Source organism: Salvelinus alpinus, chromosome 16 (genome assembly GCF_045679555.1).
Source record: "Salvelinus alpinus chromosome 16, SLU_Salpinus.1, whole genome shotgun sequence".
NCBI classification, from domain to species: domain Eukaryota; kingdom Metazoa; phylum Chordata; class Actinopteri; order Salmoniformes; family Salmonidae; genus Salvelinus; species Salvelinus alpinus.
The window spans coordinates 14,397,431-14,423,750 of record NC_092101.1 but is presented as its reverse complement, the minus strand read 5'-3'; the positions used below and the strand labels follow the sequence as shown (position 1 = coordinate 14,423,750).

Genomic DNA, 26,320 nt, shown 5'->3' with positions numbered 1-26,320 from the left:
GTTGCTACAGTTCAACCACCAGCATGTCATTCATCATGTCAACACTAAAAACAAAAGGTCCCATCAGACTCGAACACCTAAGAGGCAATATTGAAACAGTTTGAGGACGTTTTTGAAGGCTTCACCTGGTGGTGGATGAGTCTGTTAGACCAGTTCAACAGCTTCCCCGCTGAATCCCCATTCCACGGAAGGAAAAGATATTAAAGGCTGTTGAGTCATTGGAGGAACAGGGTGTCATTACGAAGGTCACCAAACCTACTAAGTGGATAAGCAACATGGTTGTAGTGGAAAAGCCTGGCAAAATAAGTCTGCCTTGATCCAAGTTCCCTGAACAAAGCCTTATGTAGGACACATTACCAAATGCCTACCATTGAAGAGATACTGCCAAGCCTGGCAAAAGTGAAAATCTTTTTGGTTATGGATGCAAAAAATGGGTACTGGCAGGTACGTTTGGATGAAGAGTAGTTAACCCACCACATTTTGGACCCCAATGGTAGATACCGGTGGACAAAGTTACCATTTGGAGTGAAACCAGCGAAGGCAACATGATGCACTTCAGGGACTGCCAGGAATAAGCATCATAGCTGATGACATCACGGCTGTGGTGCTACAATGGAAAAAGCAGTGCAGGACCATGACCACAACCTGACTCAGCGCTTACAAAGAGCAAGGTAGATGAATCTAAAGCTGAATAAAGACAAAGTTAAGCTCAGGCTCACCAGTATTACATACACGGGACATCTTTTGACAGCTGAAGACCTGAAGCCAGACCCCAAGAAGGTGGAGGCAGTACAGCAAATGCCGCCACCTACAGGTGCAAAAGCAGAGCCCCTGCGCTGGTTTTGTAAATTACTTAGCCAAATTCCTACCTCGTCTGACGTATGCGAGCCATTGCGTCGGGTGACCAATAAAGATGTGCTGTGGGCATGGCTTCCTCAACATGATGATGCATTGGAGCAAATCAAGAAATTGGTAAGCAACCAACCAATACTGAAGTACTATGACCTCTCTGAAGTGACCCTACAACGTGATGCAAGTGACAAAGGCCTAGGGGCAGCACTCTTGCAGAGGGGGCAGCCCATTGCATTTGCTTCAAGGACATTGACACCCATGGAGCAAGGATATGGCCAACTTGAAAGGAGTGCCTAGCCATGGTGTTCGCCTGTGACCGTTTTGATCAATACCTTCATGGTAGGAACTTTATCACGGTGCACACTGATCACAAGCCGCTTGAGGTTATCTTCTAAAAACCTCTTCTGTCTGCCCCGAAGCGACTTCAAAAGGATGACGCTAAAGCTTCAGCGTTATCAACTACAGGTAGTATACAAGAAAGGAAGAGAGCTTCACATTGCAGAGTTCTTGTCTAGAGCAGCACACTATCAACAACTAGTCACCCCCAATATCAGATAAATGAGACTGTATATCCTCTACAGGCTGAGGTTGAAGATGTGAACCATGCTACTGATCAAAACATCTCCCCGCAGACACGGGATGCTAACAAAGCTCATTCAGCAGAGGACAAGACTTCTCAAATGCTTCAGTCTTTTATCCTAAGAGGCTGGCCAGACACAAGAAAGAGTACGCCCATCCTAGTGAGGGACTACTGGACATACAGAGATGAACTCACAATGCAGGAAGAGGTTGTCTACAAAAGCGACAGGGTGATAGTGCCAGAAACTCTACGCCCAATGATTCTCTCTCGTATCCATGCAGGGCACTCAGAGGTCAAAGCCAGTCTCAGGAAAGCCAGAGACTCAGTATTCTGGACCAACATGACCCAAGAAATTAAACATTTTGTGGCTGTGTGCAGCATATGTAATGCTAATCTACCTAAGCAGCAAAAGGAAATGCTGCAGCCACATGACATACCAACACGTCCTTGGTCTAAAGTGGGAATGGATCTGTTCACAGTAAAGAACATTCCTTTTCTGATTTATAGTGAACTACTTTTCTGATTTTTGGGCGGTGGAGAAAGTGATTGACACAAGTCGGTTGCATCATCAACTGTTGTAAGCAGCAGTTCAGCAGGTATGGCATACCTGACAGTGGTGTAGTTACAGATAATGGGTCCCAGTTCACGAGTCAAGACTTTGGTTTGTTTGCAAAAGTCTGGGAATTCCGTCATGTGACCTCTTCACCATACCACAGTCAAAGTAATGGTAGGTCAGAGTCAGCAGACACATGACAAAGGCAATGCAGGAAGGCACAGCTGTGTGGCAAGCCATTTTGGCGTGGAGAAATACTCCCACCGAGGGCTTCGGCAGCAGCCCTGTACAGCACTTAATGTCTAGACGCACCCACTCTCTGTTGCCAACAACTCCCAAGCTCCTCGCACCAAAGGTCTTTGGGGATATTCAGGCACACAAACGTGCACGTCAGGACAAGTCAAAACATTACTATGACCAGCATGCAAAAAAATCTGCCTGTAATAAAACAAGGCCAAGCTGTCAGAGTGCTCCTGTCACCTCACGCCAGGGATGCCACTTGGGAGTCTTGGCATATGCATAGGGCACATCAGCGCAAGGTCATATGACGTGGTAGTAAAGGGCCGAAAGTATGGAAGGAACCAGGAGGACATACGCCCAGTTCAGTAGAGCATAGGATACAGGAGGGCCAAATGAGAAAATCCTCTGGATGGTGTGGGCAGGACACATGAGGAGACGGGGAAGACCGTGCCTACACAATTTCAGGAGGCTGTGGGAGAGGACCTGAGGATCCCAGAGGTGCCCAATATGCTACCAGTGCGACAAGGGCTAATGTAAGACTGCCCCTGCGGTATGGGCACGTTGGAATCTTTTTAATTTTTTAAAATCTTTTTAAAAATTAAGTGTTGATAATGTAAATATGTATTTTCACTGTGGTATTAAAATGGTATGAAGTGCTCGAGCTAACTCAAAATTAAAAGGAAGATGTTAAGATAATGGTTATAATGCCAACCCAGAGATGGCACTAATTGGGCACCTATCTAGGATATATAAACAGGTGCATTATGAGTGTCTGATTAGGATTTTATACCTGAGTAAAGGATTATGCTTGAATTTTACCAAACTCAACGACGTGAGTTTTTCACATTAAAACAATAAGGTTGTGTGTACGTTAAGCAAATACGCATCTTCGAACATTAGGCAGCGCTTCAATGATTATTCACCACCTTGCCTGGAAACCCAACGTTGAATTGCATTGAATTGTAACGTTTGAATCAGGAAAGTTTCCCCTGGCTCTACAAGCCAGAATGTTGAATCAAATTATATTTTAACAGTTGTTAGTGCGGTTGGTCCTTTTGGCGGTAGAAATGTGACACAATATATCCACAGGAAAGTATTACATCAACTTTTCAAAGCGCTGGTAGTGCATTTAGATTCCCATCACCTGAAACGTGCACGAGTTCGGCAAGTATGCATGTATCTTTATGCACATGCTTATGAAATCTGAACACACTACCAGCGCTTTGAAAAGTTGATGTAATTATATATGTGTGGATATATTGGTCTCACATTCCTACCGCCAAAAGGTCCATCCGCATGAACAACTGGTAAAGTATGTTAAAATATAAATGTATTCAACATTCTGGCTTGTAGAGGTTGAGAGAACTTTCCTGATTCAAACACTCATTTCTGCCAGACGGAATTAAACTTCAGTTTTCCAGGCAAATCATCACCCATTTTAGCCCATCACATCTGATTGCTTCACCCTTTATAGTCAATATACCAGAGGGGTGTGATAGGATACAATTGCTACTTTGTGGAAGCCCTGACCATTTTTTCAGTGGCATATGAATGGAAAAACATTTTACAAGGTGTGGAATGCAAGTTCTGTCAAAAATAATCAATTATTCACATAATCAGAAAAGTAGACCATGGGTTAAGTCTTTAATATTCATCCTTGGTATAAGGCGCCACTACAAAGAAATTAAAATATTACAGCAACGTTGACTCTCCTTTCAACAATACAAATTCAATTGCAACATCCTCCAAAGATAACAACAAAAGTTAAAACGGTGCTGCGCAGATGCTCTTTGTAAATAAAATCAATGAAAAGCACAATCCGCTTCTTACAAAACCTTAATGCACAAAGATACAGGATGTGAATAAGATCTTCAAAATGTTGCATGATCCAGTTTCAGTTAAAATGTTCCCCTTTTTAGAACCTTCAGTCCATAGATATGACGTTTCCTAGACACAAAACAATGCAGGCCCAAGGAAGAAAGTCTAAAGACTATTATCCCTGGATTATTTCAGTAGATATCCATACTTTAGTTCTCGCTCAAGACATTTTCCCCCAGTAACACAAAAGACAGATTGTTAATAGGCAAGTTTACACGATAAATATATGGCTGCATATAATATCATGGTCATTTTATAAGTGCTTCATTCCCTCAGCATGCTAGACTTAGAGTGTGCAACATACTGTATGAGCTATCAGTCAACTCCTCTTAGACAAAACATTTTCTATTACCCAGTGATTCCCTTAAGTGTTTTGTGGTGCAAACACAACTTGTACAAAGCAGATTTTTTTTTCTTTCAGGTGTCCTGACAAATTTATAGGCATCTTTACAGACTATACGGAGTGCTTTTCAAAGAGCAATGTTTTCAAAGTGTTTTTCTTTACATTACAGCTTTATCATTTTAATTTGTCATTGCCTGCAATTTAGGCACAATGAACTGTACATTCTTAAAACATACTTTAATTTACCCATGTCTTTGTATTTAAAACCTCCTGAATAACAGGTCTTCACCCCAGACCCATCAGCAAAACCCATCCTCATCTACAGAACTCATCTCAATTCATGCACCTAGATGAGGAACTCCTGCAGTCTTCGGTATATAATAAAACACTTGAACTAGCCTGTGCAGTATAGGATTAAAGCTAGTCTTCAATAAGAAAAGCAGGGAAAAAAGCAAAAAGAGCTTCGTTACAATGTAGGTATCCATGTAAGAGTACTTACAGTACATAGAAGACAATGGTAAGTAACAGTGGTTTGTACAGGTACTGAAAATGGGAGGGCTTCAGTAGCTGAGTGGGCAAATATTCTGGAAATGGAATGATGCAATCATTTAGCCTGGTTCCAGATCAGTTTGTGCTTTAGCAAACTCCTGACGATCGTTGACTCCTCTGACAATCGTTTTCATGCCATAAATACATGAAGAGGACTTGGCCTGAAGCACATACAGATCTGGGATCAGGCTATCAGTCATTAGCTCCTTAATCTCAGTCAGTCAGTGACGTTAAAGTCAATTTTCAGCACGATTTGAAGTACATCTACAGTATGTTACAGTACAGAATGCATGGGAGAGAATTACAGTAAATAATCTTTACCTTTCCCCTCCCGTTCTCTCCTCCCTTTAGGGGAGGCAGAAATGTTACGACTAAGTCAGTTATATTCATATAGATTTTGAGAATAAAAATAAACGTAAAGGATGTGACATTCTGCCAGTATAGACTACTAACCTGCTCTAGCCTGGGTGCCAGTCCGTTTCTGCATTACTCCCCTATCATTCTCATGCCAACATTAGAAGCAGAACCAGGCGGGCGCCCAGGCTAACACTTCTCTGGGAGAGATCAAGCATCCACCTCTTCTGCATCCACCTCTTCTGCATCCTCCTTCTTGTCTTTCTTTCCCTCCCCCTCTCCTTCTCCCGTCTCGCTTCCATCCCGTCTGCGCTTGCGGTTCCGAGCGCTGGCCTTGGACGCCGGCAGGGAGTCCATCCCCAGAACCTTGTGGATCTGACGGAACGCCAGCAGTCGCAGAGCATGCTGGAACCAGAGAGACGAGAGGAGAAGTGGATCAGTGGACTTCAAACACATTCCCTTCTCACACATATCAATGGGTGAAAATCAAACACGATTGGAGTGTAACCAGAGCTAACATAACTAAGGGGTTAAGTTAGGTGGATCTGTACCCATATAGTTTATCCATGATTTCTTTACAGAAATTTGTATTCAACGTCTTCTGTATGCCGCCCTGTTTCCCAGTCTAAGGTGGTAGACTTCCAAAAATTACTGTTGATTATGCCCAATCACATGGCGAGAGTGTGGTAGTGACAGTACCTGCGCGCTGGCAGTAATGTCTTCCCGGGCTTGCTTGGTCATACTCCCCAGAGCATCGGTTTGGGCTTTCTCACAGGGGTCCAGCAGCCCAGGACCGTCTGAGAGAAGGAACACAAATCACTCAAACTGCTATATATAGACTCCTGCTACATTATTTATATTGTTCCACTCACTGCTTACATACCACCACTCTGAACAACTTCTACTTCAAGAATGTAAAGTAACACTGCTAGCTATGTATACCGCTGACAAAGCACGCTGTACAGTTCAAAATGCAAGTTTCCCCTGAATAACCAGTAGGACGCACTAGAGAACAAAGAGGGTCCAGGTGGGTCAAAACAACTGCAGTAAATGTGGAGTGATCCCACCCTGGCTAACTAATACTAACAAATAATACTGGTAAGCTCCCTCACCTGGCAGTAGGATGCCCGTGGCGATACACTCCAGGACCCTACGCATAGCTTCCCCTGGGCTGAGGGGCCCTGTGGCACTGCTGATGGCCTTCTCTACCAGCAGCTCCATAGCCTGAACACAGGGAATTCAGACATACCACGTAAGACACAATTAAGAACTAACGTCAATTAGCTTCGTTAAATAAAAGCTGAACAGAGACAGAAGATCCTCACCCAGGCTGGCATCTTGCCCCAGGTTGGCACTCGCTGGCACAGATCACGTAACAGTCGAATGATGATCACACAGGACTGAAGACCGTTGGCACGAGCCTGTAGATACCACACACACACAGCTGTTACAGTGCACTGTTATACACAGACAAGCTATAACTACGGCCTGGAGATTTACCTAGGCCCTGTTTATGGACCATGTTTATGAAGATTCTGGGACTCAGTACTTAGGCGTTAGTCCCAGATCTGTTTGTGCGGTCTTGACAACTCCATTGCTGTCTTAGTCACGATCTGGGACTCGGGATACTTAGGAGTGAACATGTTTGCCATTGTACATATTCTCTTTACCTGGAACCACTTGGCATGTCTCAGAGCAGCTAGGTACTCCAGGCACTTCCTTCGGTTCAGAACATCAGGAGGGTCTTTCTCAGGCACCCCTACAGTAGGAGAGGAGGAACACACTGGCTCATTGATTACTGCTCTCACTCGTATGACTGTGTCCATCAGAGCCACCTACAGTACTGTTTCACCCAGTTTCTCATGAGTTATGGGTAATAACAGAGATAATGAAAGTCAGGAGGAAATATAAAGTGATTGCATTGGATATGTTGAGTAACAAAATATGACAAACAGGATAATTCAACTACTTTACCACTAATCCCTTCCATGGTAAGAAAATGTGCCAATAATGCATTCGATTTGGGAAGTCAAGGATTTTTGATGTGGGACTTGTTAATGCATCCATTGCCATATCATGCTATTAATCAATAGACATATTGAAGTGAATAGACATATGGAATGCCAAATGGTAACTCCTTAGTCATTTAGAGCTGTAATTTCACAAGATAAGCTACAGTAGCACAATGGGGCTTTCCATGTTCCTAGAGACTGTTGTGGCAAGAGTCGTAGATGTTAGCGCCTCTGTTACAGGGGGGAATGCATGTACATACTGTATGTTTTGCCAAGGTCTGCTGATACAGGCGGACAAACTGATCAACAAACCCAAACAACAACTTAAGCAATGGGAAATATAAATGTTGAAACCTTTTCCAAGTACGGTATTTACAGTGATAGAAAAAGGGGAGATCAGCTCACATAGGTGAGGGAGTGTTTTGCATCTCACAATGGTTCTACGAGTATGCCGCAATGCGACAGGGGTTTAACTGTATAGCAGACTAATCAATTCAACAATCCAGTCCCAACTTCAATAGAGACCATTGTGTGGGGATAGAATGACACTCCAACACCTTGTCAATCAATACTTTGATGATGCCGTTTCAGTTAACAGGGATGAGAGGTTTCATGGCACCTCTTAAAACCCCATTAGCAACTATTGACTAACTATTGATAAGGTGATAAATTGACATTAGCCTAGATGGAGATGAATATTAACAAAATTACATTTAAATTGATATCAAAAGTGATACAATTATTCCTGCATGTCATGTTAATAGAAGCACACTCATCCCTGGGCATTATCTTTGTATAGTTCATCACTTCCATTGTTTTTCTTGGTTTCACCTGGGCATGTGTCCATAGACACACGCACACACACACACAAATGGCATAGAAAGGTCGGAGAGCCCTGCTTTAGATTTCCATATCGGACAAAGTAAAGTGGAAAACAGAGGGACTACTGGTACTGGAAATAATGGATAAATTAAAACAAGAGACAGAAATGAATGGGCGAGTCAATTCACTTCATACCTTCGAGGGCCGGGAGGGGAGAAACAAAAGTGTTATTCTACGATATCTACCACATTTGGATGAAAGTCTATGGGCTTGGTTAAAAGTCCCATTTCTTTTTCTTCTTTTTTTGAGTTTGAGCTTTGGAAGACACAGTGCATTTATTGGACTGAAAGCTTGGCTTCTCTAACCTTTCTCAGCCGCTTTGTCTCCTGCCTTTTCCTCCTTCTCAGGGGCAGGATCCTCCCTCATCAGCGGCGAAGTTAGAGAGATGGTGACCTGCATTTTTGGCTCCTTGCTCGAAAAAATCACGATGTTGGCTTCCTCAGGGTGAGCCTGTACCTCATACTGATCTTCAGAAAATGTCTGCCGGTTAAAAGGACACTTTGGATTACTCACTACAGGGGGGGTATCTTTTTGGCCTGGGGGTGGGGGGGGGGGTTCGTTTGATGGGGCACTGGATTAAATCTTAACTATGTATTTGGCCCTAGATATTCAAATAATTTCTCAATAGCTGCATTTAACTTAAAAAAATGCCCATTTATATCATCTTGTGGGAGTGGACAAATGCTTAAGAGACAGTAATTCGATTAACAGTTTTTTTTGGGGGGGGGGGGCTTCATGTAACCTTAGGGAAGTACATGTTTAACTATAGCCCCAGTCTCTGTAGGGTACAGGTGTCATGACTCATAACCAGGCAGTGGTACTAAAGATCAGTCAAAAGCACTTCTGATGAAAAACACTATTATACCAGAACTTCAGAGGAAGGAAATGCGACACACACACCACAGTCTAATATACAAATTTAATTTGGTATAAGACCTGGGTTCAAATAGTATTTGGTTTCTTTCAAATGCTTTGAACATTTAACTGAACCTGCTGGAGTGTCAGATGTGAAAATCCAGCAATCCTTTTTGTTGACTATTCCATTGTGCCAGACAAGCTCATTACGTAAAATCAGGCTAAAGCATTTGAAAGAAAACAAATACTATTTGAACCCAAGTCTTTTTGTTATAGGTTCTTTCCTTGACTGTTTCTTCTTGAATAGTCTTGATGCCCATCTGTAGGCTAAATGTTGTGACCACTGGTAAGGCACAGACTGGTATTGTGTCCCATCAGCACTAATCTTGGCGTCTCAGGCACCACAGATTCAAATACACGTTTCACTGTTCAGAGGATTGCAGGTTTAGGAACTGAGCTCTGCAATACAGACAGAGGGGAAACCGCTCTCCTTGAATCATTAATTATACAGAATTATCTTACAGTAAGTTCCTTTTCTAGTGTTGGTGCAGCCCTGATGACAACTTCATGACATGAAGTCAAGAGTTGTGGTTTGTCATTTGATTATGAAAATCAGACTTCCTCTTTTGACCAAATAGCATCAAAGACGATCGGGAAAAGTCCCTAACTGTTCCTTATAACGGTTGACGTGTTATTTTCTGGTGTATAATCCAACTGCATGTAGAAAACCACACCATCTCATACACAGTGGATCTCAAAAGATATGATTCCACTTAAGGGAAGCTGAGAATTGTCTTACCGTCAGTTCTTTGGGCAACTGCTCAGCGATGTCTTTCAGTAGAGAGAGGGTGGGCTTCTTGGCAGCCAGCAGGATGAGCTCCACGTTCCTGTCCCCGTGGAGCAGCAGGCCCTTGGCCAGAATGCCAACCCTCATCACCCCCTTCAGCATACGGGTCCCCTGTGTGTCAGGTCTACACACCAGGGATCAAGCAGGGATGGGTAAACAAAAATACACATCAGGCTACACGCTAAGGTTGGGCGATGTCTGGAATGACACATTGTCCTGTCCAAACATCGTTGATATACGATTGTATCGTCTATTGCATCGCATTGCTCAAAGAGGAGTCAATTGGCGGGAAGAACCCAATATAAAAAAGACATTGCTAGGCCTAAACAGTGTTAGATCTAGTTATTTTTTAGTCTAGGCTGCATGATTTTCAAATTGGTAGGGCTATGATTCATATTAGCCTACCTTTTAAAAACTAATATTATAGCCGTATCAAGTGTAGGCTAATTGGTTATTTCATCTTGATAAGTGCATTTGCAACATTCTTTCTTCCATTAGGCTACTTTCCAACGGGTTTGACTGTAAAAAAAAGAAGTATGTGATGGCATTTCACTATAGTTTAGCCTGCCTTACGCTAAATCAGAAAACCTTTTGCTTACTTGGAGGGAATGAAAAGCACGTCTTCGCCTGTTTGGCGGTTCTTTGGTTTTAGGCCGAATGATAAAAGGTGAGCCAGCAGACCTGACCGAAGTCACTTGAAGCATATGCAAAAAGATTATCAGGGCAAAGTATGGCGCGACTACAAACCTCTGTCAACATTTACAAGTCCATCCTCCTACTGAGTTTGCTACTCTTGGACAGAGAAAGTGAACATGTTCCTTGCCAGAAACCTTTAGGTAGGCCGTAGACATGGTTAAAACAACTAGACCTAATGGTTCCTCATTGCACTTCATTCAATTTTCAATGCCTATATTCAAAGCTGAAAGAATTATAGGATAAGCTAAAATATTCTGTCAAACCTTGAAAGACTTGTTTGTTTGCACTAATTTAGGTAATTTTTTTAATTTGTATTTTTGTATACTTTATTTTGAAACTTGTAGGCTTATATTTAGGATTTGTACAGTTCAGTAGGCAAAGGGCATATACTAATAGGCCTATTCATTTTTAGCATAAGCCAATGTTTATTTAAGTGTTATAAAGAATGTTATAGGTAAATCATTTATTTGATCTGATTGTTGACTTTTATTTTATAATAAATGCACAATCTGTAAGTTATTTGAAACACACTTTTGTTCCAGCTTATTGAAAGTGCTGCTGCGGGAGCTTATGGCCAATTGCCCGTTACACAATTCAAGGACAGTAACAAAGACTTCAACAATATTATACATATTCGTTAATACGTTTAAACTTCTCAAAGTACCTTTCACTGCTACTTTTACTGACAATAGCCTGTGTGTAGGCCTATATTATTGGCTTTTTGGTTTGCAAGGAGGGATTTTCTGACGGCAAAGTTTATTTTGTCTATACTTTAGTCAAGTAAAACAGAAAAGTACCAGGTTTGTTTAAACTTCCTATTCGATTGGTTCAACTTGCAATGTTTTGTTCTCCCTCTCATTATTACTATATTATGTTTCTATTTAGGATATTGGCAAACAACTTTGAGATGGAACTCCGTTAGACCTATAGATTCATTTGATGGTTGATATTGAAAGAGTAGGCTAGTATGCTTATGCCAACAACTCACATTTTAATTGAATGGGAAAATGGGGAGAAAGAGAGAAATCAAGATTTAAAAAAAATAAGCCAGATAACAGTGCCCACTGCAAAAGGCCCATGATCATCCGACAGAGAGGGGGGAAAAAACAGACCTTACCTGACATTTTTGCGCAGCTTTGGTGCTCTCCGCTCTTTCTACAATCTACATTGTTCTCTTGCATTTTGTGAATAGTCTAACTACCACATATGTATTGAACTGTATTGGGCGATGGCAAATAGGAAATAGGCCATGTTGTCCTGCAGTGTGCTCTCACAGACCCCGGAGGAGCAGACAAACTCAAATATAAAAAAACACGTTTTTGTGACATCACGATGGCTGTCAAACATCGTCGATAGACAATGCAATCCTGAAAGCTCCCCGCAACCCTACTACACGCCGATGGCCCACACCAGGAGGGAACAGCATTACAGAACATTACAATAGAAAGGTGTGCACTAGTACAGACCCATACAGCTTACCCTTTCTCGCCAGCATCAGCCTCTGTATCAGTCTTAGGAGCAGCAGCGGGGGGCTCTTTCTCCAGCAGGGAGTCAGACACCAGTTTGAGGGCTCGCTCAGAGTGGGACACAATCCTCTGCACCGCCTGCAGCTCCTCCTCCACAGGGTAGACGGTGGAGTGTTTGGCCATGATGTGGCGGTCGTCTGGGGAGTCCGGCCGACGCACAGGCTGCTAAGGGGAGAAGAGAAGAGCTGAATAGAACCAGGTTCTCTCTACAACAAAACACTTCTGGAAACAAACTGAAAAGCTAAATACATCAATCCTGGTTGCACCAGATTTTCCTCAAGGGATCAAGTTCACGTAGACCGAACATTGATTGAATCATTGATTCTCACCAGTAGGGGTGGCACTGGCATGCCAGGCCGGCTCATGAGTGGAGGGGGGGGCATCCTGCGTCTCTGCTCCCCCCAGTATAGCTGCTCCTCCTCCATCCTCCTCCAGTACATGTCCTCCTCATAGCGCCTGGCAGAGGAGACAAATACAGCACAGGATTATTAAATATTCTGACTGGGTAGATTTTTCTGCTGAGTTACCCGTCTGTTAGGTGAAAATGCTGATCAGGAGTTAGAAGACTTCTTTGAAACTATTGAAAGATATTTGGCCAGATTATGCAGGGGGATTCAAGAGTTCTCATCACTTAAGATGTTGCAGGCATTCTATATTAAGATATTAGGAGGAATTGTAATGAAAAGGGGAACAGGCGTAATAAGAGGAACATTTCTCTATTAATGACAAAGTTAGGGGAATCCTCTTGTGGTTTAACCATACTGTGAGAGCATGGGTTTCAGAACTATATGGGTAGTGGACCCAGCAGCAGGGTTCCCCTGCTCTGCCTTCATCTGAAATCATCTCCAAGAAAAAATAACTATAGGGTGAAGTTGCCCCTAAGCACTGCTCAGACCTTAAGAGATTTTGGCAATTAAGCCCCTTTTCAGATGAGCTTCTCTCGTGCAGTTTAAAAGGAAGTTAAAGGTAGTTTCGCAAGCCATCGCTAACGAGCATTAGCGCAATGACTAAGTCTATAAGTATAGCTACGATGTGCAATGACTGGAAGTCCACAGGTACAGCTGTACATGCTAGTTAGCAATTTCAATAACACTAGTTAGCAACTCCCTTCAAACTGCACGCAGAGAGATAAAAATGGTATCCATCTGACTTTGGGTAAGTAGAAAAGGGCTTAATTGCCAAAATCTCGCACTATCCGTTTAACCCCAAATGGATGACACTAGGATTTTGGGGTGAGTAAGCTTGATCCTAGATCTATGCCGAAGCAAGGGCTCTGACCTCATCTCTGTGTGCCAGCTGCTGTCTGTCTCTGACATCATCCCTGTGTGCCAGCTGCTGTCTGGCTCTGACATCATCCCTGTGTGCCAGCTGCTGTCTGGCTCTCACCTCATCTCTGTGTGCCAGCTGCTGTCTGGCTCCGACCTCATCTCCAAGTGCCAGCGCTGCTCATCATCCCTTTGTCTCTTCAGCACAGCCTTCTGTTTCTGTTTCCTAAGTTTGCCCTCCTGCAGTTTCCTGGCCCGGTTACTGGGCTTGATCTCCACCGGCAGCTCTGGGTTCACCTTCTTCTACAGGAGGGGGAATGAAGGGATAGTAACAATGTCAAGAGCTGTCATTCATACAATAGCAGTCAAAAGTTTGGACACACCTACTCATTACGGGGTTTTTCTTTATTTTTACTATTTTCTAAATTATAGAATAATAGTGAAGACATCAAAACTATGAACACATATTGAATCATGTAGTGTTCAAAAAATCTAAAAAGTGAAACAAATCAAATATATATTTTTATATTTCAGATTCTTCAAAGTAGCCACCCTTTGCCTTGATGACAGCTTTGCACACTCTTGGAATTCTCTCAACCAGCTTCATGAAGTAGTCACCTGGAATGCATTTCAATTAACAGGTGAGCCTTCTTAAAAGTTAATTTGTGGAATTTCTTAACTTCTTAATGCGCTTGAGCCAATAAGTTGTGTTGTGACAAGGTAGGGGGGTATACAGAAGATAGCCCTATTTGGTAAAAGACCATGTCCATATTATGGCAAGAACAGCTCAAATAAGCAAAGAGAAATGACAGTCCATCATTACTTTAAGACATGAAGGTCAGTCAATACGGAAAATGTAAAGAATTTTGAAAATTCTTCAAGTGCAATCGCCAAAACCATGCGCTATGATGAAACTGGCTCTCAAGAGGACCGCCACAGGAAAGGAAGACCCACAGTTACCTCTGCTGCAGCGGATAAGTTCATTAGCGTTACCAGCCACAGAAATTGCAGCCCAAACAAACGCTCCACAGAGTTCAAGTAACAGATATCTCAACATCAATTGCTCAGAGGAGACTACGTAAATCAGGCCTTCATGGTCGAATTGCTGCAAAGAAACCACTACTAAAGGACCCCAATAAGAAGAAGAGACTTACTTGGGCCAAGAAACACGAGTAATGGACATTAGACCAATGGAAATCTGTCCTTTGGTCTTTAGTCCAAATTGGAGATTTTTGGTTCCGCCGTGTCTTTGTGAGACGTGGTGTGGGTGAACGGATGATCTCCGCATGTGTGTTTCCCACCGTAAAGCATGGAGGTGGTGGTGTTATGGTACTTTGCTGGTGACACTGTCTGTGATTTTCTTAGAATTCAAGGCACACTTAACCAGCATCGCTACCACAGCATTCTGCAGCGATACGCCATCCCATCTGGTTTGCGCTTAGTGGGACTATCATTTGTTTATTAACAGGCCTCCAGACTGTGTTAGGGCTATTTGACCAAGAAGGAGAGTGATGGAGTGCTGCATCAGATGAACTGGCCTCCACAATCCCCCGACCTGAACCAAATTGAGATGGTTAGGGATGAGTCGGACCGCAGAGTAAAGGAAAAGCAGCCAACAAGTGCTCAGCATATGTGGGAACTCCTTCAAGACTGTTAGAAAAGCATTCCAGGTGAAGCTGGTTGAGAGAATGCCAAGAGTGTGCAAAGCTGTTATCAAGCCAAAGGGTGGCTATTTGAAGAATCTCAAATATAAAACATATTTGTTTAACCCTTTTTTGGTTACTACATGATTCCATATGTGTTATTTCATAGTTTTGATGTCTTCAGTATTATTCTACAATGTAAAAAATAAAGAAAAACCCTTGAATAAGTAGGTGCCCAAACTTTTGACTGGTACTGTATAGTCACACACCTAGCGAGTAGCAGGCTCTCAAACTGAGAAGTATGCATATAGCCGTCATGCAAATAAATTATAATTTGATGTAAATGACATTCAACTGATGGCCAAATGACAAGGGGGCTACAGGACATTGCAAGCAATTTCTCCATCCTGCCTAAACAAAGTCTGCTACCTAGTGGCGATAGTTTTGCTGTGACTTGACATATGCTTGTACAACAGGTCAAAGTGTTCAATGCTTACGTTACAGTCAATTAATTTTGCCAGTACAATAAGTGCATTGTAGTACGTAGCGGTTAGCTCTAAAAACACCTTGCACAAATGTTTCGCTATATGATGCACTTCCTTACCTTGTACTGCAGCCGGTGCCTGCGTCCCTTTAGGTGCATGTCTTTAGCGTTGGGGTCATTGAAACTGCATTCACAGAGTTTACAGTGGAAGCGAATCACCTTCCCATCATCATTACGCACCTTCCCATCATCAAAATGGAAACTTGCATTAGAACATACCATAACCTTCGCATATTTTACAAATGATTAGTGAATCAAGAAAAACAACTCCTACCTCCTCCACATAGTCATGTCCCACAGGCTGGACGTCTCCCTGCCCCCCCACTCCTTCCCCATCCTCATCGTCACTCGTGGTCTCGCTCTTAGAAGCGGTTGCCAACTGCTTGTCCTCATCCACCTTGGCTGATGGAGGGGTGGCCGGCTTGTTGGCTGTCAAGAGGAAGGCCAAATATTAGTAAGGTGCAACTTAGAAGTGTAGTTTGAGTCCAAAATTACTGCTTCAATTACCCATCATTGGATTAATCTGTCAGCACAGATAATATCATAATCCCAACTACTAAACACAGATTTTTTGGGAAGATTTACCAAGAAGGGTTATTTTGGGTGTGATTGGCTTCTTCACAGGTGCTGGGGCCTTGACGGCGTTTACCACCACCGGTTTGGGTGGCGCTAAAGGGGCAGCTGACGTGACGACAATAGGGGTCGTCTTCCCAGCGGTCGATGTTGAGATAATCGGAGCATTGTTCACTAAAATGGGTTCAGTTGACGGTATAGGTTTGCCTAGTTTGGTGTGGAGCTTCACCACCTATACAGGGTTAAGGAGAGAAATAACACAAACCACTGAGCTGGGTTATCACATAAATACCTGATTAAAAGTAGTACACTAACAATACACCAACATCTACAACTATCACAGAGCTGATCTAGACAAATTAACTAGCTAAACAGTGCTTCAATTAGCTAGCTAGCTGCCTGATGTTTCTCTTCCTGTCAGTGCAGCTGTGCTACCTTCTGGTGCTTGGCCCCTCGGATATGGGCAGCGTACGCGTCTACGCCAGTGCAGGCAACGTCACATAATTCACAGCGCAGTTGGGTCTGAATCCCCCGGGGCCCGTTGCTCCCCACCACGCTGCCAGATTTCAGAGCAGCCTCCTTCTTCTTGTGCTTCTGGCCCTCGAGGTGTTCCCGGTACGTCTGCAGAGAAAACCATTCAACAACAGTTAATTCAACATACCTATAAAAACAAACCTGCAAAAAACATTGAATGTCAACCCTGTGTTTCTACAGTATGTCTCATCTTAGGCACATTACATGTTTAACTGTTCTGCCTGCGGCTATGGAACCCTGACCTGTTCACCGGACGTGCTACCTTGTCCCGGACCTGCTGTTTTCGACTCTCTCGATCTACCGCACCTGCTGTCTCTAACTCTGAACTGACAAGTACTCCTGAGGTGCTGACCTGTTGCACCCTCTACAACCACTGTGATTCATATTATTTGACCCTGCTGGTCATCTATGAACGTTTGAACATCTTGCCCATGTTCTGTTGTAATCTCCACCCGGCACAGCCAGAAGAGGACTGGCCACCCCTCAGACCCTGGTTCCCTTAAAGGTTTTTTCCTAGGTTCCTGCCTTTCTAGGGAGTTTTTCCTAGCCCCTGTGCTTCTACATCTGCATTGCTTGCTGTTTGGGGTTTTAGGCTGGGTTTCTGTATAGCACTTTGTGACATCGGCTGATGTAAAAAGGGCTTTATAAATACATTTGATTGATGTTAAAATACTGTACATTAGGTTAACTCTGTAGTCGTTATGTCCGTTGCCAACAAATGACCTGTCCCTCTCATAACGCATCACCCACACAGTTCACCACTACCTGCGGGCCAGCACAACTGATCTTGCAGATGTCACAGTAGTGCAGCTGGGGCTGCTTGGGTGGCCCTTTGGGCTTCTGCAGCCTGTTCTGGTGGAACATGGGCTTCTTGTAGGCGTTGACTGTGGGAGCGGTCACCATGTTGCTACCCGCGTTGCTCCAGGAGGAGCTGGTGAGCTGTTTGTGAGGCAGCTGCATGGACGGCTGGGGCTGCTGGGGTGGCGGCTGGGGAGCGGGCAGCTGTGCAGGCTGGTAGTAGGAGGGGGTGGAAGTGTAGCCACTTGAGTCATAAGTAGAGTAGCTGATGCCTAAGGTGAGAGATGGAGAGTTGAGACAGGGCAGAAGGGGGTCACACAGTAAAAACACATATGCTGTGACAAATATGCAAGCTGTGCTTGCTTGAATTTCACAAGGGTTGATCCTGGCGCTAAATGTGGAGCTCTGGGAGTGTGGGAAGAAGCTCTCTCTCTTACCCGAGTAGGAGGTCGCAGCTGTGGAGTTGAAGGAGGAGCAAGGGGTGTAAGACGAGATGGGAGTTGGAGGCTGCTGAACACTGGTGGACACTGGGTAGACGTTATAGCTGGTGGACACTGAGCTAGCGGGGGCCAGAGGCTTTAAAGCTGTGATCTGCCTCTGTGGTGGAGGGGGCTGGCTGTACACCGTGCTGACTGGACTGTAGCCACTCTTCACACCTACAGGGAAGAAAAAGAGATCATCACTGTGTTGTTTAACAGGCTTGGCTCCAATTACATGACATTCAATACACAGGCTTTTGCAGTATACCAGCAGCCAAGTTCTTTTGCACAATAGTATGTTCTCATGAATAGTGTATAAAACAATGTATTGTCACATTCAGAGAGAATGTTTCAAATGAATCGGTGGCTTTTGCATTGCAGCGTTATGATTGTCCATGTGTCAATATGCATGGGAATAAAGTTGGCAATGACTCACCTGTCTGGTAGTAAGCTTCTGTTGGGGTCCGCTGGGCTGGAGCTATACTTGTCTGGTAGTACTGCTTAGTCTCATAACTAGTGACTGCAGGTGGTCGTCCGTAACTGTAGTTATCCTGAAAGGTTGTTTTACAGAGTAAACATGAATAGCAAAAAGTGTATTGTTCAAGTCACAATCTAAAACTCTCCCCAGGTACTTGCATTTATATACAATAGCTAATAGATAAAACACGATGACAGCACGCAACGGGATGCTAAAGAACGGAAATGGGACTGACCGTTTCGGTGTATACCGGTAGCTGGTACGCCTGTGGGGTGGTGGTAGGTTGGGGCGTAGGGTCCGGCTGCCGATAGCCATAGTCTGGGGGGGCAGGGTGGGTCTGGTAGGCCGCCAGGTAGGGTGCAGAGGCGACGGGCCTGGCTGCTTGTGCAGGGGCAGGGGCATAAGAGGCGGTCACTGCATGGGCCACGGCAGGGGCCGGCTGAACACTGTAGCTGGCTGTGGTGGGGTGGGCAAAGGCCGGTGGAGGCTGAACGCTGTGGTGACAGAGACAAGATGGAGAAGTTGGAGTGAAGAATGAGGCACATTGGAAACGGAAAATGCTCTGTCAATACTAAGTGACTCACTGACATTTATGAAGCCCATCTCTAAATGGTAAGTGTGTAGTCTGAGTACTGTACATTTACAGTACTGTAACTGCTATTTCCTGTATTCAACATATATATTTTTCCCGTCAAACACTGTTGCCTACCGGGGCCTCCCGAGTGGCGCAGTGGTCTAAGGCACTGCATCGCAGTGTTAGCTGTGCCACCAGAGACTCTGGGTTCAAGCCCAGGCTCTGTCGCAGCCGGCCGCGACCGGGAGGCCCATGGGGCGGTGCACAATTAGCCCAGCGTCGTCCGGGTTAGGGAGGTTTTGGCCGCCAGGGATATCCTTGTCTCATCGCGAACTAGCAACTCCTGTGGCGGGCCGGGCGCAGTGCACGCTAACCAGGTCGCTAGGTGTACGGTGTTTCCTCCGACACTGTCGCATGGCTCTCGACCTTTGCCTCTCCCGAGCCCATGCGGGAGTTGTAGCGATGAGACAAGACAGTAACTACTAACAATTGGATACCACGAAATTGGGTATCCAATTTTTGAGAAAAAGGGGGTTAAAAAAAAAATATATATATTTTTTTTTAAACACTGTTGCCTACCGAACATGAACATTTCATAATGTAGATTTAAAAACTTGTAGAAGAGTTAGAAGCTAGCATCTTTAATCAAAAGATAACATTTACAAACAGCATCAACTGTGGCTGTCTATTAAACATGATCATGCTTGATGCATATACCTACAGCGTGCCACCTGTTTTTAAACAATGCCACCAGTTTTTAGACATTGTTGACCCTCCTATTTAGGATGAGGATGAGTCCTGAAATAACTCATCACCTACAATACAGAAAATACTGTGCAGACTACGATACTCTACATGAAATCAATTTCCTGCAGAATATGCAATGCCAAAAGGATGACCTTGCAAACATAAAGCAACAGCCTTAGCATCACAATCCATGCTAATATAACAGCCTTCCCAACACAGGTGTTCTAAAATCATCTGTGTCAGCATTGTCTGGAATAACCCAGCTTTGTTTCATGTGGTAAAAGGACAAAATTTTTATGGATTACAGGGAGAATAAGCACCCAAATTAAAGCTGAGAAAATGTTTAGGCTGTTCCTCACACTGTAGTGTACTGGTACACAACTACACACAAGGCAAACAATGCAAAGAAAGCAATGTTTCTATAAAAGTAGAGTGCAATGACATCCACAGTCAGGTGGGCCTATGTAATGCTCCCGATTTATGCACAAAAATATTGTAATCAACATCGGCCACAGCTGCTGCTGTTGATGCACCACCAGTTCAGAGGCATCAACTGAGACAGAGCTGTCACTCAAATCAATAATAGGCTTACAGCAGATGCAGAATGAGCTGGCAACTAGTAGCTCTAGGCTGCCATGTAAACATCAGGGAATAGTGTTAAAAATGTATGGTGGTGACGGTTAAAAATAAAGTATTCCGACTGTGAAATAGGTTGGCAACATATTTCTAGGGTGCAGTTTGAGTTTGAAGCCGCAAAGGATCCACCCTCTGGAATGCAAGGGTTATTGATCTGGTTGGCTGATAACACATTTGACATCTTAGTCATTTAGCAGACGTTCTTATCCAGAGTGCCTTACAGTTGTGAGTGCATTCATTTCATAAAATGTTGTTCTAATTACTGGTCCTTGTGGGAATCGAACCCACAGCCATGACGTTGCAAGCGGCATGCTCTACCAACTGAGCCACATGAAACATTATAGGCAAAACGAATATTATTCATTGTTACGGCTGCCAGGTTCACTTGACATGACTCTCTATGGATATTATAATGACAGTACACAGACACTGACATTAGGCAACAATTATTTATTTAGCAAGTAAAGTTAGCAAGAAGCTAGCTAACAAACGTGTCATTTTTTCATGGGGCAGCTCCTCCCCCAAAAAACCTTAACCGGAGGCTAGTGAAGAAGGACGAATTTTGGAATGTTCACATTTAAGCATTTAGCAGACGCTCTTATCCAGAGTGACTTACAGTTAGTGCATTCATCTTAAGATACTGTAGCTAGGTGGGACAACCACATATCAGTTATAGTAAGTACATTATTCAGAAAAGTCATGGCTACGAGGGAAATTAGTCAAGTGCGGGTGCTAGTTCAAGAGAGGCTGCAGCGTTCTGGATAAGTTGGTGGCACAAGCAGGGAGCCCAGCCAACAGCGAGTTACAGTAGTCCAGACGGTAGAGGACAAGTGCCTGGATTAGGACCTGCGCTGCTTCCTGTGTGAGGTAGGATCGTACTCTACTGATGTTGTAGAGGATGAACCTGCAGGAGCAAGTCGCCGCTTTCATGTATGCAGAGAACGACAGGGTGTCGTCCAGGGTCACGCCAAGGTTCTTTGCACTCTGGGAGGGGCACACCATGGAGTAGTCAACCATGATGGTGAGGTCTTGGAGCAGGCAGGCCTTCACGGGAGGAAAAGCAGCTCCCTCTTGTCGAGGTTGAGCTTGTGTGCCGACATCCAAGCGGAGATATCAGCCAGGCACGCAGACATGCATCTCGCCACCTGGGTGTTAGAAGAGGGGAAGGACAAAAGTAAATTCAGTGTCATCCGCATAGCAATGATAGGAGAGACCATGTGATGATATGACAGAGCTGAGTAACTTGGTGTATAGAGAGAAGAGGGCCTAGAACCAAGCCATGGGGGACACCAGTACTGAGTGTACATGGTGCAGACACAGATCCTCTCCACGTCACCAGGAAGGAGCGGCCTGCCAGATAGGATGCAATCCAAGAGTGTGCAGAGCCCGAGACGCCCAGCCCTGAGAGGGTGGAGAGGAGGATCTGATGGTTCACGGTGTCAACGGCAGTGGATTCTACAACAGGGGTACTGAAGTACTATTTGAGAAGGTCCAGTCACAAATTTCCTAGGTGGCACAGGTCCGGATGGATAATGTAATTTATCGGCGTAGTAACAAACCCCCACCTCACAACCCATGCGACCCCAAACTGTTCACACCCCTCGTTATAGTTTGTAGTTTTAAAGCAAATTTCCTGCAATTCTACAGATTGAGGCAGAGATTTTAAGGGCCGTTTTAAAGCTAATTTCATGCAATTCAACACATTCTTCCATGTCTTTTTTGTTTATATGGGCCGAAGCCCGACCGAGTAAAAATAAAATTATTTTTGATTGTATTTTTATTTATTTTCCCTCTTGGGACCCGCGGTCCGTATTGACCCCATTCTGGGTCCGGATCTGGTCCACCAGTTGAGTATGGGGGATCTAGGAGGATGAGAACAGAGGAGAGAGAGTCAGCTTTGGCAGTGCGGAAAAGCCTCCTTGACACAGAGAAGTCTTGGTTGAGTGACCCGTCTTGAAGCCTCACTGGTTAAGGCCAAGAAGATCATTCTGAGAGATATAGCGACAGAGTTGGTCAGAGACAGGTGGAAAAGAGTTCCCTAGGGAGTGAAAGGAGAGGAGGGAGTGAAAGGATGATATGCCCTCTGGAAGTTTAGTTCTCCTTCATTTTCACTCTGCTGCCCGCAGCCCTGTTCTGTGAGCTCGCAATAAGTCACTCAGCTACAGAGCAAGAGGGGAGGGCCAAGCCGGAAAGGGGACAGTGCGAGTCATAGGATGTAGAAAGGAAGGATAGTAGGGTCGAAGAGGCAGAATCAGGAGACAGGAGGGAGAAGGATTTAGCAGAGAGAAAGCGAAGATTGCGATGGCGTATGACCATCTCGGTAGGCGCTGAGTGGCTATGGTTGGAAGAGAGGGAGACAGAAAAGGAAACAAAGTGATCAGAGACCTGGATGGGGTTTATAGTGAGATTAGTAGGTGAGCAGCCTCCTAGAAAAGATGAGGTCAAGCGTATTGCCTGCCCTGTGAGTGGGAGGGGACTGGGAAAGGGTGAGGTCAAAAGCGGCAAGGAGGGGAAAGAGAAAGTTGGAAAGAAATGCATCGAAGGCAGACGTCGGGAGATTGAAGTCACCCAGTACGAAGACCCTGGGTCTCGACCCCGCCCTGTGCAACTGGGTCCTGGACTTCCTGACGGGCCGCCCCCAGGTGGTGAGGGTAGGTAACAACATCTCCACCCCGCTGATCCTCAACACTGGGGCCCCACAAGGGTGCGTTCTGAGCCCTCTCCTGTACTCCCTGTTCACCCACGACTGCGTGGCCATGCACGCCTCCAACTCAATCATCAAGTTTGCGGATGACACTACAGTGGTAGGCTTGATTACCAACAACGACGAGACGGCCTACAGGGAGGAGGTGAGGGCCCTCGGAGTGTGGTGTCAGGAAAATAACCTCACACTCAACGTCAACAAAAGGAGATGATTGTGGACTTCAGGAAACAGCAGAGGGAGCACCCCCCTATCCACATCGACGGGTCAGTAGTGGAGAAGGTGGAAAGTTTTAAGTTCCTCGGTGTACACATCACGGACAAACTGAATTGGTCCACCCACACAGACAGCGTCGTGAAGAAGGCGCAGCAGCGCCTCTTCAACCTCAGGAGGCTGAAGAAATTCGGCTTGTCACCAAAAGCACTCACAAACTTCTACAGATGCACAATCGAGAGCATCCTGTCGGGCTGTATCACCGCCTGGTACGCCAACTGCTCCGCCCACAACCGTAAGGCTCTCCAGAGGGTAGTGAGGTCTGCAGAACGCATCACCGGGGGCAAACTACCTGCCCTCCAGGACACCTACACCACCCGATGTCACAGGAAGGCCATAAAGATCATCAAGGACAACAACCACCCAAGCCACTGCCTGTTCACCCCGCTATCATCCAGAAGGCGAGGTCAGTACAGGTGCATCAAAGCAGGGACCGAGAGACTGAAAAACAGCTTCTATCTCAAGGCCATCGGACTGTTAAACAGCCACCACTAACATTTAGCGGCCGCTGCCAACATACTGACTCAACTCCAGCCACTTTAAAAATGGGAATTGATGGAAATTATGTAAAAATGTACCACTAGCCACTTTAAACAATGCCACTTAATATAATGTTTACATACCCTACATTACCCATCTCATATGTATATACTGTACTCTATATCATCTACTGCATCTTGTCATCTTTATGTAATACATGTACCATTAGCCACTTTAAACTATGCCACTTTATGTTTACATACCCTACAGTACTCATCTCATATGTATATACCGTACTCTATACCATCTACTGCATCTTGCCTATGCCGTTCTGTACCACCACTCATTCATATATCTTTATGTACATATTCTTTATCCCTTTACACTAGTGTGTGTATAAGGTAGTAGTTGTGGAATTGTTAGGTTAGATTACTTGTTGGTTATTACTGCATTGTCGGAACTAGAAGCACAAGCATTTCGCTACACTCGCATTAACATCTGCTAACCATGTGTATGTGACTAATAAAATTTGATTTGATTTGATTTGAAGAGTGGTTAGCCATCTAGAAATTAGCTTATCAAGTTGTCAAGCTCATTAAGGAACTCTAAGGGCACCTGTTGGGCAATAGATGACAATGTTAAGCTTGAGTGGACAAGTGACAGTATGGAATTCAAATGATGAGATGGACAGGTGAGTGAGGCAGGAAAAAATAGAAAATCGCTACTTAGGAAAAATGAGCAGTCCTGTGCCACCACCGTGGCAACCAGATACTCTCGCAGTACGAGAGAAAATGTAGTCAGATGTAGAGCAGCAGTGTTCTCTGTGGTAACTCATATCTCCGTCAGGGCCAAAAAGTCTAGGGACTGAAGGGCAGCATAGGCTGAGCAGGGTACACTAAATTAGAAGGGTTGCAGCCAACGGGTGGGGAGCGTCTGTAAAGCCTACAGGTAGAGGAGCAAACTGGGATAGAACACACACACAGTTGCTAAAATGACATCTGAAAATAACTAGGTAAGATACTCAAGTGAGAGAGGTGTGGAGCCTTCCGCTCTTTCCTTCCTCAAATAACTCGGCAGAGCCATTTTTGTTTCAGACCACAACAGTCACAAATTGCCCTGCCCCTTAATCATGGTTGATGTGTCAACAATCATCTGCAAGTTATGAGCAGTCAGCAGTTCACACACCAAGTGGCTACTGGGAAGAAGGGCAGCACTTAAAGTAGATGGCCCTAGTTAGCAAAAAGACAGTATTAGACAACTTAAGACAAACAATTATACTTATCACTCCTGGAGATATCAGGAGTCCTCTAGTTATGTAAATATGTTAGAACAAAACAACCCTTTACATTTAGAACAAGGAATCATATCGGCTCTATTCATAGCATTTCTATCTACAACTGAACGGCGTAAAGATTTTGCATATTCGCCCAAATTGTGACTGCTAGTTTGAAGCTGACCAGGGGCATATTCATTATGGCGATTTTGTTGCTAAACGTTTCTTAAACGGAACGGGGAGGGAACTATCTATCTGAATTTGTCCAATAATAGAAACTTTAGTTTTCGTTGCAAAACGCAACTGTTTGGACTAATGACTACACCTCTGGACCTCAATTTAACTAATTCGTGTGCCCCTACCGCTAGGAAAAAAGCTAACTAGCGAGCCATTTTACTACACAAATATCAAGCTAGCTACAGTAGCTAGTTAATAATCTTTGCAAAACGATTGAGAGTTTTAGGTTTCATCACATTCCAAGTGCGAAGCTCTCCCTAGCCGGGCAAGAATGGAACCTGCTTTGATGCCTAACAGTAACGTTAGCTAGCTAACTAATCTGGTTAGCATATCCATTGCACTCCCAAGGCCTCGAGCTAGCAATATCGCACCAGCAATGAGGCGTTTGGAGGCATACTCGTCGCAACAAGACGACTCGGGATGAGTGCATGCTACCCATAGCCAGAAGCTATGTAATTACCTGTACTGCGGACCGGCACCGTGAGTGAACCCATAATAATTGCTTGCAGCCATCTTGGCATCTACTGTAACCGGACCACCAGACGGGATCCGCTATCTGTCACGTGTCCGTCAGGTACCATTCGCGCGCACGCTTGGATATTTAACCACATACACGTCACAGGGGCTATAAAAATGAAACATCCGTCCAATGTTTCTCACCACCAAATGTGGTAGTGAGAGCAAGTCTAGTAGTGGGAGAGGATGGAACTAGGTGAAACTGGGCCAACATTCTGCAAATGTTATCATTGATGAAACATCGGATCAAAAAATATATGTTCCAAAAACTAGAATATGTTACGAACAAAGTAAACAAAGTTTAATAGACTTCACGCTTTGCCAAAGTCGCGTTGTTAAGAATGAATGCAAGGCTGAGTGAGTTTGTGCACACGCGCACTAAAGAGTAGGCGTTCCCTACCG

The 26,320-nt window shown here is 44.4% G+C and overlaps 1 protein-coding gene across 2 annotated transcripts; it reads right to left on the bottom strand.

The window, feature by feature from the left end:
- Positions 1-3,850: 3,850 nt before the first annotated feature.
- Positions 3,851-26,078, bottom strand: LOC139540902 (zinc finger RNA-binding protein-like). 2 transcript variants are annotated; one of them, XM_071344952.1, is made up of 19 exons: positions 25,863-26,078; positions 18,717-18,975; positions 18,440-18,554; positions 17,962-18,180; positions 17,492-17,796; positions 16,628-16,813; positions 16,205-16,424; positions 15,894-16,048; positions 15,680-15,799; positions 13,554-13,735; positions 12,497-12,623; positions 12,121-12,329; positions 9,898-10,069; positions 8,549-8,723; positions 7,020-7,108; positions 6,675-6,770; positions 6,462-6,573; positions 6,049-6,146; positions 3,851-5,754 (listed from the first exon to the last, which is right to left on the bottom strand). In XM_071344952.1, exons 1-19 carry the CDS (start codon positions 25,913-25,915, stop codon positions 5,560-5,562), a joined length of 3,087 nt encoding a protein of 1,028 aa, XP_071201053.1. In that variant the 5' UTR covers positions 25,916-26,078; the 3' UTR covers positions 3,851-5,559. The 2 variants fall into 2 exon arrangements, with proteins under 2 accessions (XP_071201053.1, XP_071201052.1); XM_071344951.1 differs by having other exon boundaries at positions 12,121-12,332; positions 25,863-26,074.
- Positions 26,079-26,320: the final 242 nt, after the last annotated feature.

Bases quoted from the DNA above. Each gene is read 5' to 3' on its own strand.
- LOC139540902 (XM_071344951.1), bottom strand. From the start codon at position 25,915: ATGGCTGCAAGCAATTATTATGGGTTCACTCACGGTGCCGGTCCGCAG. The intron at 6,574-6,674 runs GTGAGGATCTTC...CCCTGTGTTCAG, and splicing joins GGGGCAAGATGCCAGCCTGG to GCTATGGAGCTGCTGGTAGA. The intron at 5,755-6,048 runs GTACTGTCACTA...CTCTGGTTCCAG, and splicing joins ACATTACTGCCAGCGCGCAG to CATGCTCTGCGACTGCTGGC.